General features: G+C 30.4%; 1 protein-coding gene across 4 annotated transcripts in view; it reads left to right on the top strand.

The window, feature by feature from the left end:
* Nucleotides 1-17,344, top strand: part of LOC134716033 (phospholipid-transporting ATPase ID-like) — a 71,349-nt gene that overhangs the window by 38,662 nt on the left and 15,343 nt on the right. For all 4 annotated transcript variants that reach the window (XM_063578711.1, XM_063578712.1, XM_063578713.1 and 1 more), the window contains exons 9-18: nucleotides 3,360-3,442; nucleotides 4,863-5,110; nucleotides 5,611-5,840; nucleotides 6,382-6,544; nucleotides 7,202-7,291; nucleotides 10,039-10,201; nucleotides 14,190-14,269; nucleotides 14,651-14,752; nucleotides 15,921-16,040; nucleotides 16,702-16,799. In XM_063578711.1, the coding sequence (XP_063434781.1) occupies nucleotides 3,360-3,442; nucleotides 4,863-5,110; nucleotides 5,611-5,840; nucleotides 6,382-6,544; nucleotides 7,202-7,291; nucleotides 10,039-10,201; nucleotides 14,190-14,269; nucleotides 14,651-14,752; nucleotides 15,921-16,040; nucleotides 16,702-16,799 (1,377 nt within the window). The remainder of the gene's footprint in view (nucleotides 1-3,359; nucleotides 3,443-4,862; nucleotides 5,111-5,610; nucleotides 5,841-6,381; nucleotides 6,545-7,201; nucleotides 7,292-10,038; nucleotides 10,202-14,189; nucleotides 14,270-14,650; nucleotides 14,753-15,920; nucleotides 16,041-16,701; nucleotides 16,800-17,344) is intronic.

Here is a 17,344-nt window from a genome sequence, read left to right on the forward strand (position 1 = left end):
TTTTTGTGTCCATATATTATTGCAATTGTTGAAGAATGGAGAAAAATGTGAGGTTTATAATTAATATTTCAGAAAATGCTGCGATAAAATAATGCAATTTAAATTTGAAATACTTGTTTTTGTGTTTGCGAAACCTATCCGGTAGAAATTTTTGCAACCAATAAAGACATCTCAAAGCTGTGGCAAGATACATCCCAAGCGTAATTGTTATTATTCATAATTTAGTGAAAGAAAATGTTCTGTAAGAGTTCTGTAGCTGTCTTTGTAATAGATCAGGGGTCTCTGTAATATTTTTCACTGGAAGCCAAATATTTTACAGGAATTACCTAAAATATTTAGCATCTTTAGATTGTTTTAGATATATATTTGTATGTAAATGTGAATATGAATTTGTGTAATCACTGAATTTCCAGTTTTTATACGACCGCAAATTTTGAAAAAATTTTCGTCGTATATTGCTATCACGTTGGCGTCGTCGTCGTCGTCGTCGTCCGAATACTTTTAGTTTTCGCACTCTAACTTTAGTAAAAGTGAATAGAAATCTATGAAATTTTAACACAAGGTTTATGACCATAAAAGGAAGGCTGGTATTGATTTTGGTAGTTTTGGTCCCAACATTTTAGGAATTAGGGGCCAAAAAGGGCCTAAATAAGCATTTTCTTTGTTTTCGCACTATAACTTTAGTTTAAGTTAATAGAAATCTATGAAATTTTGACACAAGGTTTATGACCACAAAAGAAAGGTTGGGATTGATTTTGGGAGTTTTGGTTTCAACAGTTTAGGAATTAGGGGCCAAAAAAGGGCCCAAATAAGAATTATTCTTGGTTTTCGCACAATAACTTTAGTTAAAGTAAATAGAAATCAATGAAATTTAAACACAATGTTTATGACCACAAAAGGAAGGTTGGTATTGATTTTGGGAGTTTCGGTCCCAACAGTTTAGGAATTAGGGGCCAAAAAGGGACCCAAATAAGCATTTTTCTTGGTTTTCGCACCATACCGTTAGTATAAGTAAATAGAAATCTATGAAATTTAAACACAAGGTTTATGACTATAAAAGGAAGGTTGGTATTGATTTTGGGAGTTTTGGTCTCAACAGTTAAGGAAAAAGGGGCCCAAAGGGTCCAAAATTAAACTTTGTTTGATTTCATCAAAATTGAATAATTGGGGTTCTTTAATATGCCGAATCTAACTGTGTATGTAGATTCTTAATTTTTGGTCCCGTTTTCAAATTGGTCTACATTAAGGTCCAAAGGGTCCAAAATTAAACTTAGTTTGATTTTAACAAAAATTGAAACCTTGGGGTTCTTTGAAATGCTGAATCTAAAAATGTATTTAGATTTTTGATTATTGGCCCAGTTAACAAGTTGGCCCAAATCGAGGTCCAAAATTAAACATTGTTTGATTTCATCAAAAATTGAATAATTAGTGTTGTTTGATATGCCAAATCTAACTGTGTATGTAGATTCTTAATTTTTGGTCCAGTTTTAAAATTGGTCTAAATTAAAGTGCAAAGGGTCCAAAATTAAACTAAGTTTTATTTTAACAAAAATTAAATTCTTGGGCCTCTTTGATATGCTGAATATAAACATGTACTTAGATTTTTGATTATGGGCCCAGTTTTCAAGTTGGTCCAAATCAGGATCTAAAATTATTATATTAAGTATTGTGCAATAGCAAGTCTTTTCAATTGCACAGTATTGTGCAATGGCAAGAAATATCTAATTACACAAAATTGTGAAATAGCAAATTTTTTTTAATTAAGAGTTATCTTTCTTTGTCCAGTATAGTAAGCAAGAAATATCTGCAAAAAATTTTTTTAATTGGAGTTATCTTTCTTTGTCCAGAATCAACTTAAATCTTTGTTATATACAATATACAATGTATATTCACTTTTTACTACCAACTGATGAATTTAAATAATCTTTACCATTCAGTGATTACAAGCAGTTTTTTTACATCTTAATATTTTATGATGTACAGTTAACTCTCGTTGTCTCGAACTCGGTTGACTCGAAATTTCGGATGAGTCGAAGTTTTCACGTGGTCCCGAACTTTGTTCCATATAAATGTATGTAATTCGACTCCTGATGAGTCGAAATTGGATGTGTCGAAATTTCGGTTGAGTCGAACTAAATTTACGATCCCAAGGTTAACAAAAGCATTCAAATTTCATTATTTATCTCGAACTAAAACACATTATGTCAAAACATGACCTCCGGCATTTAAATGGATTGAAGAGTTAATCTGACAATACACGTGTAATTAAATTTCCAGTCACTGACCACTGTATTGATTTATGACATGCTATTTCCACGAGTGTTTACCTAAGATTATCTTTTATAGAACTTTTATAAATAATTAGTGATACATTGTTTATGTTCATAAAAAAGTGTTTAAAATGTTTACAAAACAATTAATTGTGATTTACACTAATGAGCTTGGGTGTGTATAAAGTAAGGATTATGACTTCCGTTGTTGATCACCTAAAAACTACTCAATCGGCGTCCTTAATCTTGTTGTATTTTCTTTTATTAAAAGAAAGAGTGAGATAAAACAAAACGAAGAGGAATCTAAATTTTCTAAAGTCTTTTGTATCCGAGAATAAACAATTTTGTCAACTTTAAACGACCTAAATTACGAAACTATCGATTGGAAATTACTCTCTCGGATAAAAGCCATAGGAAACAATTGTAACTGAAACAATTGAATAAGTAAAACAATGTTATTATAATAACTAAAGACCATGACATACAAATACATCGATCTGATACCAGAATATCGATCCCCTTCCCATATTCACCCGGATTTATTTTAGCTTTACCATGCTAGGCAAGAGTTGTGTCCCTTGTTCAGTCAAACTTCCGGTTTTCGTTTGAGTCGAACTATGTAAATCTCGAAATATTTCTCCGGTCCGGCCGACTTCGAGATAACGAGAGTCGACTGTATTTAAATGAGTAGTAATTGTTGCAAACTCCATTAGAATATTTTAATTGAAATTAGTTTTGGAATAAGGGAAAGGGGGATGTGATTAAAAAATTGGGTTCAATTTTTCTCATTTGAAATTTCATAAATAAAAAGAAAATTTCTTCAAACATTTTTTTGAGAGGATTAATATTCAACAGCATAGTGAATTGCTCTAAGAGAAAACAAAAATTTTAAGTTCATTTGAATATATTCATTGTGTCAGAAACCTATGCTGTGTCAACTATTTAATCACAATCCAAATTTAGAGCGGAATCCAGCTTGAATGTTGTGTCCATACTTGCCCCAACCGTTCAGGGTTCAACCTCTGCGGTCGTATAAAGCTACGCCCTGCGGAGCATCTGGTTATCAATTTTTTTCTTATTTTTTTTCAGAGAAACAAATCTGAAAGTAAGACAGGCCATTCCAGAAACATCAGATCTAGAAGATGATATACAAAAACTGTCAAACTTTGATGGTAAATACATGCTTTACATCCATACAAGTAGCCTATTTCCTGTCATTAGGGCTTTTTATCTTTGAATTATGTGACCATGTCAATTAATTGTGCATATATAGATAAATACCACATTAATTTAAAAAAAGGGCATTTAAAGGGGTTCCTTCAAAGTGATATATGCTTGACATGGTAAAAATTCATTACGGATTCTATGTGTTGCCTGCAATGGCTGCTAAATTTGTAAATCCTGCTGCAAAAGTAAGTCACCTTTCCTGTAAAATAGAGATTATTTTGTTTCAAGATGTACATCCCTGTCTCTGAGGAGCCAAATATTTCTAGATATAAATTTTTTTCTTATCCTGATTTTTGGGTTTATAAGACTAAAAAATAATTGGTGAAGAAAAATATCATATGGTGGTGCACCTCTTTTTTTTTGCTACAGCCCTTTATGTTATGTTTGATTATAATATTTTTAAAATTCATTGATATTTTCCACTTGTATGACATGTTTTGGAAATAATTCCAGAATAAGATTTCAAGGAGACTGAAATGTCAGAAAAAACATCCTTAAATCACAGGGGCTTGTTACAATTGCTGGGTTTACTATCCATACGAACCCCTGGGTGCGTATGGATAGTAAACCCGGCAATTGTAACAAGCCCCTGTGCTTAAATCAAACTTTCTTTGTCAATTGCTATTTCTTGATCTTGAAGAATATCTTCTGTCCAAGTTTTATAACAATCCATAAAGATTTACAAATTCATCATATAAAAACATTTTATCCCAGGCTTTCTGTTAATGTTAACTGGAAAAAAATCTATCTTTAGAATGAAGAATGAAAAAAAAGCAAATTTCAATATTTCGCTTCAGATATAATTTCATAAGCCTAAACAAGCTTCTGCCAAAATTTCGTAAATTTTTATGAAGGTTGGAAAAGGTTATTGAGGTCAAACAAACTCAATACCAGACTATCTACATGTTTAATAACTACAATGTACATTAACAATAACATAGATCATTTTTGCACAGAAAGGGGAAAGCTTTTCTTTTACGTGTTCATACAAAACGTTGATTAATTGATAATTTTTTTAATTCTGGAATTTTAAAAATTCATGAACAATGTGGATAATTTTGTTCTTCCTGAAATTGTAACAGTTTGCACTTCAATATTTGCTGAGTTTACAAAGTAGGTTTTACATATTTTAAATGGAAAATGAGAAATCTTATGCCATAATGGTGCATTTAAACAAGTATTAATATTATTATATTTTTTTTTTGGTATTTCAGTTGACTAGAATGATATTTATATATGAAAACAACTCAAATTTTTTTTTTATCTCACCTGGCCATGTGAGTTGTTGGCATCTGTAATCATAAACTTCAAGTTTTTTCTTTAAATGGTCAGCAAGTCCTAATCACCATTCTTATTATATTTTAGCTGATATAGTATGTGAAGCTCCTAACAACAACTTGAGTAAGTTTGAAGGAAAGATGACTTATAAGAACAATACCTACTCCATTGATAATGAGAAGATATTGTTACGTGGATGTGTGTTACGTAATACTAAATGGTGTTATGGTTTAGTCATCTTTGCTGGCAGGGACACAAAGTTGATGCAGAATAGTGGAAAAGCCATATTCAAAAGGACCAATATTGACAGATTAATGAATGTTTTAATTATTGGGGTAGGTTGTTATTAAAAGTTAACTGTTATATATAGATTCTACACTGCATCGAGTGTGATATGATATTTATCAATTCGAGACAGTTAAAAAAAAATTAATAATGTTTGCTGCACTTTTCCAATCAGACTGCACTGTTAAATCCCTAACTGTTTAACTTTATAAGAACTGTTTTATCTGAATAAATCAAAATAAAATAGAAATCTATAGTACATCAAAAATATGGTGTAATATATATAATACTGAGTTTTTTTGTTTTTTTTCAAATGCCAACATTGGAAATAATTATATAAAGCATTTACACTTCCATAAAGACAGTCAATTCTACAACATCACTCAATTTCTTTGGAATCAGAGGTAGAAGTTTCTTCTCTTTTAAAACTAATAAGGGAAATAAAATGAGAAGTGCTTTACATGCTCAAGGTTTTATAATAATTGTTTATTGACAATATATCTTAACCTAGTAATCTTACTTGACTTTGGAAATGTATTTCTTCTTTCAGATCTTTCTGTTTCTATTGACCTGTTGTTTGGTAATGACAGCAGCCTGTGGTATATGGGAGACATTAAAAGGAAATGACTTTCAGGTCTTTCTACCATGGGATAGTTATATCCCAGGATCCCCTGATAAAGATGGCAGCAAACAAGAGGGAGCCACTGTCACTGCACTCTTAGTCTTCTTTTCTTACATCATTATTTTGAATACAGTTGTGCCTATATCTTTGTATGTCAGGTAAGTGGGAAAATATTAAATATTCTAAGGCAAGATTTTAGCTATTGGGTGTATGAGAATTTCCAGAATATTGTTTGCAAGTTAGATATAAATTAAAGCAGCTGAAATTTCCAAAAAAATACAATTCTAAAATTCTTAAAAAGTTTATTAAGTTCTATCAATTCATAAGTAGAATTTTATACACATGTCAGTTTATAAGAACAGAACAGTCATTTGTGATGTTCTAAAGATATGAAAATTTACATATATTTGACCTGAAACGGCCATTAAACTCTGTGTATTTTTGCATATAGTATATAAAGAAATACTGTTTTCAAAGTTTGGTCACTGTGACCTTCAATTCACGCTTATGCAGTGATATCAGTAAGCTGTGAATGTTCCAGTAGTAGGATAATAAGTTGTAGTAAGTCTTTCACAATTCATACTACAGCATTATTCAATTCGTATTTCTAAAGTCTGTAAAAACTTACATTAACCCCTGCATAAAACTATAATTATAGGACATGCACCATTTTAATAGATACATTTATTGATATTTCAGCGTAGAGATAATAAGATTAGTGAATAGCATGTGGATAAATTGGGATGTAAAGATGTACTATGACAAAGTCAAGACCGCTGCCAAAGCACGGACAACAACTTTGAATGAAGAATTAGGTCAGATAGAATACATATTCTCCGATAAGACTGGGACTTTAACTCAGGTAAATACAGTTGTCAACAAAGTGAATTTAAATAAACAAAACTAGAAAAATGTTTAAATCTCAATTTCTTTCAGTTTAATAGACTGATATGCAGGAGTCAAATTTAAGCTTTTTTTGTGTACTGTTCAGCCGGACCAGTGGACTAAAAATGTACTTGTCCTGCAAAATTATAAAATGACATGCATATGACAACTTTATCAACTGTTATTCTTAGTATTCCCCGTATTTGATGTTGCAGGTAAATTGTTTTGTAAACAAACCGAGATTGCGAAGCAATCAGTGATTTTTATCGACAAATTTCAACTGGTCTGCCAGACCACTAGCTGACACAATCTAATGGTCTGTCGCAAATTCTACTGATCTGGGACCACTGAACCAGTGCTAATTTTGACCCCTGCTGATATGTCTTGTTAGCCTGTAAAGTATTAAAATAATTAATGTCAGATCATTACACCCTTTCAAGTACAAAAAAGGGGAGAAAATAAATAGCTTACTATTAAAAATTGTAAGACCAAAACAACTTTGAATGGGATGAACTTGAATAGTTTTTTACCAGTCTGACAGATATTTCAATGTCTTTCTAACTTAAGTACTATTTTGTGTTATAATGCCATTGCAATTACTTTAAAGTTTTACAAGTTTTACTTCTGTTTGTAGAATATCATGGAGTTTAAGAAATGTTCAATAGCTGGTAAATCATATGGAGATGCTTTTGATGAGTTTGGTAATTCTATCGTCATTACTGAGGTAATATGCTGCTTTAGAATCAAAATTAGAAATATTTCTGAAATCATACACCAAACCCCTTGTGATTGCCATTCTTAAAAATACCTTATACATTTCCCCTTTTTGAAATCTAAATACACTTCTGCATTCGTAATCTCATGTTCAGTATAGAAACTATTGAGATGTACCAAGAAAATAGTAAACATCTGAAAGTCATTATCAAACTCTTTTATAAAGTATTGTTTACAGAACTTTGTTTGTCTCGTTCATTGAAAGAAATGTATCATTTTGTAGGCAGCTTGTAGGGTAAGATTAGTTAGGTTTGCACATTAATACTACAAAATGTTGTAACCTTTACTAATCCTGAGTACATATAGTAACAAGAAACATCCTTTTTATGTTTAAATAATAATTATTGTGAGTTTACAGTATTTGTTGTTATATTTTAACCATGTGTCTTTTGACTCATTAGTTCAATTTAACATATTCTAAGTTCAAACCTTTTTCTATTTTTTTTGGATCCCTTAGTATAGCTGGATCTAATTTGGCTCCCTTTACCAAAGATTTATACTATTTTAACTTGGAACACAGCTCACTTTAGACCTAAAGGAATTTAATTAATTACATTTCACGAGAAGATCGGTTAACATATAGGGTTTATGCTGTAAAAACATAACCATATTTTATTGCTTACACCTTTGTTAAAATAAAATACATAAGATTTTGGAAGCTAGTAAAGTGATAAATGAATGAATTTTAACACCACAATCAAAAGTTATTGTCATTTTGTTATTTTTATAAAAAATCCATGTCAGTGATATGCATAAAAACCTAGGTGATGTTCATGACCATTCTTTTTTTGTTGATTAATTTTACAATTTCACTGAATAACAGATTCACAGAAAAAGTAGTTACCGGTACATAATACACTATTAACATTGAGCAGACCAGACTAATCTTACTCCTGAATATCATTCTTAATCTAAAATCTGATTGTTTCATTGGAAGGAGATCTCCAACTTAGAAGGTTTGAAAGTTGACTTATTTTTACTGTGGATTTATTAATTATTGTCGGTATCAATTTTAGTGGATTGCTGACTTCTTGCATATTCGTGAATATTTGATTTGGTAGTTTTGCTCATCTCTGTATACAAAGCCTATTAAATATATGTTATTTTTTTAACATTTCAATTCATGTTTCACCTGTACCCAAGAAAACCACAAAAAATTGGTATCCAACGAAAAAAAAATGAATCCACAGTAAGTATGAAACAAAATTTCAAAAAAAGAATGACAAACAAAAATTTCATTAATATATTTAAAGTGTGCAAGAAGGAGATCTCCAACTTTGGAGGTTTGAAAGTTGACATCTATTTTAAAAGTACGAAACAAAATTTGAAAAAAATTACATTATCAAAAATTTGATAAATCTCTTTGAAATATGTAGGCTGATATCAACTTAATAATAGAAATAGCAGAAGTAAGTATCCAGACATGATGCAGAAATCATGTTCAGCCTTCTTCAGCTTTGTTTAAAGTTTCATAATTATTTTGATTGACAATTGTTTACTTTTTTAATGAATTGAAATTAATTATTTACTGTTACATGGATATTTTTGTATAGTGGCAATTTTCAACAATTTTAACAAATGTGTAGAAACACAAAAAAATAAATTTATTTCTATCTTGTGGGAGTTGAAAAGCAAAAACAACAACAAAAAAAACAAGTTAAGAAATTGCAATCATAGTTAGCCACACAGAAATATCCAAATGTATGTTATCGTTCCTTTTGTTATGTTATAGGCATGGAGAATTATATTTTCAGAAAACATGTTCTTATTATAATTTGTACATACACTTAAATATATTGTATATCTAAACGACTACCTAATATGCAATTGATACACATATTTCATGTACATTGTTTGTATAAATAATACTAAGCCAAATATTTATACATAAAAGCTTTTCCTTCAACGTATATACAATTTGTAAGGTGAGTTAACTGTTCTTTTGAAAGTAAGGATGAATGTAAGATTTCAGTGTGATATATGGCCTTTTGTATAATGCCATTTCATGTAATGATTTTCAAACTTTGGAATAGAGTTTTCAGAACATGTTACAGTTAATAATATTAATTGAGGGGAATTTCAGGCTTTCTCCACATTTTCACTGCAACATCATTACAAAAGGGGCATAATGATATAGATTTATTAATTACACTTCTAAGTTCTAATATTAAAATGGATTAAAAAATGAACTCAAAACTTGTGGATGAGGATGACCCAGTAATATCTTAACTAGACAAAAGATACCACAGTCAACTTGGTATGAAATCTTATGGTTTACCAAGTTCTATTGGATAGACAAGCTACAATAAAAATGCTGCATGTCCTCAGTCAAATTTATGAAAAAAACTTGTCAAGAAATATTTAATCTTGCATGTAATCAGATATAGTTTTCTACAATATTATTCCTTTTTCAAATAAGATAGACAAGCCACAATTTTTTATACACTGATATTTTTGGATCTTCTTCAGAAATTTCAATAGTATTTTCTCACACAATGTTTTGTGCTTGTCTAATGTCACTAGATTACCATTGAGACTAGGAGGGGATTGGAGTTTTTATACAGAACTTCTAAATATAATTTTTCTAAGTGAAAAGTTATGAACCGTGAAGCTTACTTTTTTAAATTACCTTTTCCCTTAAATATGATTCAAGTTCAATATATTAAAACTGAAATTCTGATTGTTAATATTTTTCAGAATACACCTAAAGTTGACCTATCCAGCAATCCCTATGCAGAGCCAAACTTTGAGTTTTACGATAGACAGCTGATAGAGAAAATGAGAGAAAAAGATTTTAAAGTGGAACAGTTCTTTACACTGTTAGCCTTATGTCATACTGTGATGCCTGAAACTAAAGATGGTAAGATATTGGACTCACAATATATTAGAGATTTTCAGTTTATGTATATTACCATTAACACTATTTCAATTGTCAGGTATTTTAAGATTCTTAATTTTTTGGCATACAGTACAGGAAGGGACTTATTTTTATGGAAGCCTTAATCCGTCTAGATGTCAGACTGGTCGGACAATTGTCCCAGTGTAATAAACACCTGCTGTGCAATATCCAAGTGGAAGGTCGTAAATCAATCTGTACCAGCTTGATTAGAATTAAATTTTACCTGTACAGATATATATTTGTATGTATGGAGAATAGATAAATGTAAAATATTGTTTTGTATTCAAAGAGAAAGAATTGAAATTAAAATTAAATAAAAGAATTTAAAATAAAAATTAAATATTTAAAATTAAAATTAAATATCATGAATGTGTGATTTTTTTTTTTATAATTTGAAAATGAAATAAAGACGATTTTTAACAATATATTGTGTTGCCAATTGTTATAATAGTTTTGTGCCAATAAACTATTTCGTATTTGCATTTGTATTTGTAAACCGTAAATATTTCATCTAATTCAAAATGATAAGCCTAATAACAACCAAGACTGTTTTCAATCGAAGTTTAAATCAAATTGTTGAGACATCAATCCCGTAAATTATACAAGTTTTCGTTGATGGTTATATTATTTCCCCCTTTTAACGTCCTGTTCCTTGATATGTTATTATTAGAAACACAATTCTAAGTATAAGGCCAACATATCATATTTATAAAATATGTATAGGCATTGTGAATAAAGTTATTTTCCTTTTCATACAACTTTCCCCGTCGGAGTTGCTACGTCAATTCACACCTGTCAATCATTTCTCGCAAGTAAAACGTTTTGGTCAGACAGATCACTCGTGCTTTCTATTTTGACATATTTCCCGTTTATCTCTTTGAAAGTCAAACAATTGGTTCTGTAAATACAATATTTATAACGCCGTGATCATATTTCGATTCCTATTTTTTATTTTACAAAAAATTGTTGACACTCGAGATATTGCCTTTCTATTTTCATGTCTCGACTATTTTATGAAAATCGCCGGTGTTTTTATTAAAAATATATTTTACGAATCGATACACGAAAATCAAAAATTAACCTTATATAGCTTATTGAATAAATGCACATTTATACCCAAATGGGGTTGAAGGCTAATCGTACTAGTCATGATCAGCTGTCTTTACTTTTTCGTCGTACTTCTAGTCATTCTATAGCTCTCGCAGTCTGTAAGAATTTTTAAATCGATGTTGTATTATTTCCGAAGTTTAAAGGAGTTCTCCAAAGTAGATTATTTAAATGGGAATCCGGGAAATGACTGATAAAAATAAAACAAAAAATAGTTAAAGAAGACTAAATCTTGTTTTGATTTTACATGTATGTAAATCGATTAAATTTCTATTCTGGTCAATCGATCAAGAGCCTCAAAACTAACGCACAATACTGTCAATCATTCCACATCAAATTTAATCATGAATGGATTTTCCCACGGTCGTCAGTAAGGTCACCTGAGTTTACTGTTACGACATTTCCCGCCATATAAAAATCTCGTGCAGTGGACAAAATCGATCTTTAATATCTTTTATTAGCATTCAATAATATTGTGAGTGGAGTCAAGTTAAAGTTCAACCACGTATACACGCTGTTGATCACTAATATGTGTATCATGGAATTATCTTTTCACGGCAAATTTAATTTCGGGATTAACACTTTCGGAATCTGGGAATTCTTTTTTTTTCGCGATGTCGGGATTTTGATTTATTTAAATTCGGGACCTTGGGACTTCGTGTTTTTAAGCCCGGGATTCGAGATCCGGACCCTATTTACCCCCTACCCCCAAATGCAGATCAATTATATAAATTTAGCATAATGAACAAACACGTAAATCTTAAAATAAACTTAAGTCCGGGAAGAATCAATATCTTCTTCTAGTGTTATTATTTGCGTTCTATCTTAGTTATACATCTCCACCTTTGAAGTTTCGGACAATAAATTGTTTACAGTATAAAGTAAAAACTACAAAGAATCAGCAAGCTTCTAAATAATAAACAAGTATTGCTCACTGTAATTATATTTTTTTTATTTTATCTCGGAACTGACCCAACACAGACTGAATATTAAATACATATTATAGAAATATTTTGCATGTGGCCGCGTCAAACTAACCCTTGAGACAGCATTCTGCTAATCAATGGATTTACGAGTAAAACAAAAATAACCGTAAGCTTCACGAAATAGAATACATGTAAAAATATTTTTGAAATTTTATGCAAACAAATAAGAAAAAGATACACAAAAAAACAAACAACAAGGAACATAGAACAAAAATAATTTTGAGGAACAAATTAGAAAATAAATAGCAGTTGAAATATAAAAACCATAATTAAAAAAATAGGCTATTTTTATTAAAACAGTTTTCTCCAGTACTTCACCTGTAAAAATATTTTATGTCAAAAACGATGTAATCAATAAAGTGACTGAGAGGTTAAAATTACAGGTAACCTGATTCTGAAATCAGTGAACCGTAATTCTAGCAGCACGGATTAAGATGAAAGGACAAATATATTGCCAATTACACCTGGACCTGTTGATTAATGACCATACTACCTACCATAAAAATGTCCGATTATTCATATCCGACTAGACGGATTAAGACATCCATAAAAATAAGTCCCTACCCGTACTGTAGGTAAAGGAGTAAGGGCATTAAGGCCTAGTTTTGGCCCTAGAAAATAAAAGGTTTGATAACCATTTCAAATTGGCACATAATGTTTAGAAATGCATAGGGTCAAGAAATATAATTTAAAAACAGAAAGATTTTTATCTGTTGACGTCACAATAACGTCATAATATGTATTGTTTTCACAAAAATGATGAAAAATATAGAATTTATGCAGTTTTCTATCATTATTTCCTTTGAGGAAACATCCTGTGCAGCCGAGAAACAACAAAATAATTTAAAAGAAGCTTTATTATAACTATTGGCATAATCTCACCAAATACAAAGTTGTTTCTTGGGTGGGCACATACTTTTTCAATCTAAAATATACTTAAAATTTGATGAAAAAACAAGGAAAATCATGAAATTTTACAAAATATGCAAATTAGGTCATGATTCGTTGCCATGGTAACTTGTTCGATGTTAGATTTGTTTTGGTTTATCTTAGTACCTTATACCTTAGTCATGATTTCAGTAATTTAAAAATATGTATGATAACTTTTTAATTTGCAGTAATTTTTGGGCCAAATAAGGGCCTTATTGCCCCTACTCCTTTATTATATTTTACATTTTTTTCTATTTCATTAATTTATTGTTATTATTTTTGGAATGTTAAAATCCCAAACTTCTTTAGAACAAAAAAAAAATTTGATGAAAAAACAAGGAAAATCATGAAATTTTACAAAATATGCAAATTAGGTCATGATTCGTTGCCATGGTAACTTGTTCGATGTTAGATTTGTTTTGGTTTATCTTAGTACCTTATACCTTAGTCATGATTTCAGTAATTTAAAAATATGTATGATAACTTTTAAATTTGCAGTAATTTTTGGGCCAAATAAGGGCCTTATTGCCCCTACTCCTTTATTATATTTTACATTTTTTTCTATTTCATTAATTTATTGTTATTATTTTTGGAATGTTTAAATCCCAAACTTCTTTAGAACAAAAAATAATGTATAAATTAGATTATACATAATGTATAATATGCAAAATTATCCCTAGAAAATTAAGGGGTCATGTGGCATTGTAAATGAAATTGACATGAAATTGACAATCTCAGCAAAGGTAAAATAGCGATAAAAGGATTATCATTGGTCATTTTCGATTTCTTTTTTCACTTTTGCTGTACCGGCTCAAGCTGAAAATAATCTGGTGGAGATGATCAACAATCATCTATAACTTACATTAATTATTTGCACTTTCTGCATTTTACACTGTTTTATGTTATTTGAATTATTATTATTTCAGACAAACTAGAATATCAAGCTCAGTCTCCTGATGAAGGTGCACTTGTGTCAGCAGCTAGAAACTTTGGATATGTTTTCAAGGTTTGCTTTACTTATTAAATGTAGTTGTGTTACATTTTGAATTCTGGGCTGCCAAGGGGTATCACTTTGAAAATGGAAAAAGCCACCTCCAAAGTAAACATGGACATCTAAATGGACAGTGTTAAATGTGTAAAAGAAGTCTTCTAGTCACATTTTTTTTTTCAAACAGAAATGCTAAAAGTCCCAAATCTTTGCTTTATACCTTATATACCAAATTATATCACTATAAAGTAAAGTAGCTAGTGATTAAAATTGTATCTCTGCTTTAATTTTTTTTTTTTTTACTTAGGGTTATATCTTATGCAACTTCTATTAATTAATACTGAATGTGTTTACTTTAAATTTCATAAGGCTCAATGATTTTAAATTTTTTATTTACAGTCTAGAACACCAACAACTATAACAGTAGAGATCCAAGGTGAACAGAGAGTATATGAATTGTTGAGTATTCTTGACTTCAACAATGTCAGAAAAAGAATGTCTGTAAGTAATTCTTTTACTTTTTTGGCGCTTACCTTTCAACAGTTATGCTCCTTAATTATCTCAATGCAAGTTGGTGATGGAGATAAAGAAATACTGGATGTCTGTCTGGTCCAGTAAGCTTTCACATTTGTACAATTTTGTGCACATTCTTGTTTATGAAATTAATATCAAAGGATATATGACCAATATCTTGGATGAGTATGAAATCAGTGTGGGTCAACTATTTTTACATGAGTTATGTCCCTTGGAAATGTAATTTCTGCAGAAAATATATTGACCTTTGTATATTAGTTTGAAATGTTAAAGCCAGCGTTTTGCATTTGCGCCGATATGCATTTCATTTGCGCCGATTTTTTATTTCATTTGCGCTGATTTTTGTTTTTGTTTGCGCTGATTTTATTACAGGTAAATTACAGGTGAACAGATATAAGAAGATGTGATATGAGTGTCAATGAGAGAACTCTCCATCCAAGTCATGTTATTTTTCATTTATCATTATAGAACTCTTCCATTTGCCACTTGTACAAATGTAATGAATTGTCAATCACAACATGTATATAACTGTTGTCCCCTGCTCACCACTGGGAGGTGGAAGAAGGCCTACAAGATAAATCTCCAGACTTTTTTCCTCGTTGACCGTATCCGTAGTTCTTTAGCATCTGTCTTTAGGACATCTGAAACATGGTTATGCTCGATCTGTGTTTTGACAATAGAATCCGTGATAACTCTGGCTTTACACGATTTTATGGTACATTAATAAGATATGTAGTTATGTTTCAGAACACTGACCTTCCGATATGTATGGTCCTCGATGATTAAAGAATTGACTCCTCGGTCCGTTTCAGTGTGCAATATGTCCATCAAGTTACAACGAAGTTCCTGAACAATATGAATCAAAATTAACTTAAACATGGATGAAAAACAATTATAACCAGATTTTACCAATGGTATAGCACAGTACATGTACAAGTTTTAACTTACCTGTAAATCTAATTAGGAGCAAATATAAAATCGGCGCAAATAAAAGAATAAAAATTTTCAAAATCGGCGCAAATGTCATACGCCCGTTAAAGCACTGAGCATAGCAACTGAACACATATGATGTCTGGCATCATTCTTACTATTATTATGTAATTTCTATCACACAGTTTGGTTTTTCCATTAACAGGTTATAGTAAGAAGAGAAGGTAAAATACAGCTATGGTGTAAAGGAGCAGATTCTCTTGTTTTAGAAAGGATGGATCCAAAATGTGCAGATCTAAAGGAATTGACATTACACCATCTAAATGTAAGTTTGTTACCATTTTATAAAAACAATTTAGTATAAATTGACTTTTATTTGTGATATCTGACCCTACACAAAAGCATAAACATCACAATTTATGGATTTTTTTCGGAGGAGTCAGTGCAAACATCATTACATTAAATCCCAATTGAGTGTTTAAGTTACGATTTTAGTGAATCTCAGTTGTCAAGCTTTTAGCCATCAGTATTTCATCAAATTTAAAAAAATTCAGTCCTGTATGTTGAAAACTGGAAAAGCTAGCTCAAATGTGTTGAGTTATTACATGATTATTTTTTTATAAGAAACCAAAAACAAAAAAAATGAATGGACATTTTTTATCCCCTGTAGGCCATTTGTTATGACAACAGTTTATCAAGCCACAACTGTCATACTAATCTTCCTTTTATGATAAGGAACAACGTATAAAAGTTTCCTTGTGTAATGTGTCAACTAGAACTAAAGTTATTTCAATGGACACAACATTTAATCATTGTACCAACTGAAAAAAGATTTTGTGGTTAATTAAATTGCTATACAGTCTTCATTACCCATAATAATGTTGAATCTACTATTAAAATGACTCTTTTATTTCAAAAGTCCAATTAAAATATTGTTCAAATATTGCATTTAAACTGTTATTGATTTAAACCACATATTTCCACAGGAGTATGCATCAGAAGGACTGAGAACTTTATGTTTGGCAGTCAAAGATATTCCTGATAATGTTTATGCTGATTGGAAGAAGAAACACCATGCTGCAAGGTATTCAAAGTTATTTTTTTAGTATATATATAAAAAAAAAAAGAGAATTATACAAATTGCTTAGAACCAAAACTCACAGATAGAGCTCAAATTTGGGAAGTAGTCATTTACCCTTCTAGAGATAGCCCCTATTTATCTTGGAAAATTGTAAACCTTGAGCAAGGGCATTGGTGTCCTCAGGCACACATAACAACAGCTTTCTATTCCAGTAAAAAGTTCTCTATGGAAAATAAACTATATATACTAATGTGATTCATAGCTGGTGTAAACGTTGGAGGGTTCTGATCAACACGGACAAATCTAAGTGCGTGCACTTTCGTAAAGGACGTAAAAAGCAGAGTGAATTTAACTTTTCAATCGGCAATAATGCGTTAAAAACAGTGGACGATTATAAATACTTAGGTGTAACTTTTAACTGTAAAGGTAACTTTAATTTACATGCAGAGACTTTGGCTAAAGGTGCAGGAAGAGCCTTAGGTAAAATTATCTCGAAAATCCATAGTTTAAAGAATTTTGGTTTTCAGTCTTATGAAAAACTTTTTAAT

The sequence above is a fragment of the Mytilus trossulus genome, chromosome 4 (assembly GCF_036588685.1).
Source record: "Mytilus trossulus isolate FHL-02 chromosome 4, PNRI_Mtr1.1.1.hap1, whole genome shotgun sequence".
Classification (NCBI taxonomy): Eukaryota; Metazoa; Mollusca; class Bivalvia; order Mytilida; family Mytilidae; genus Mytilus; species Mytilus trossulus.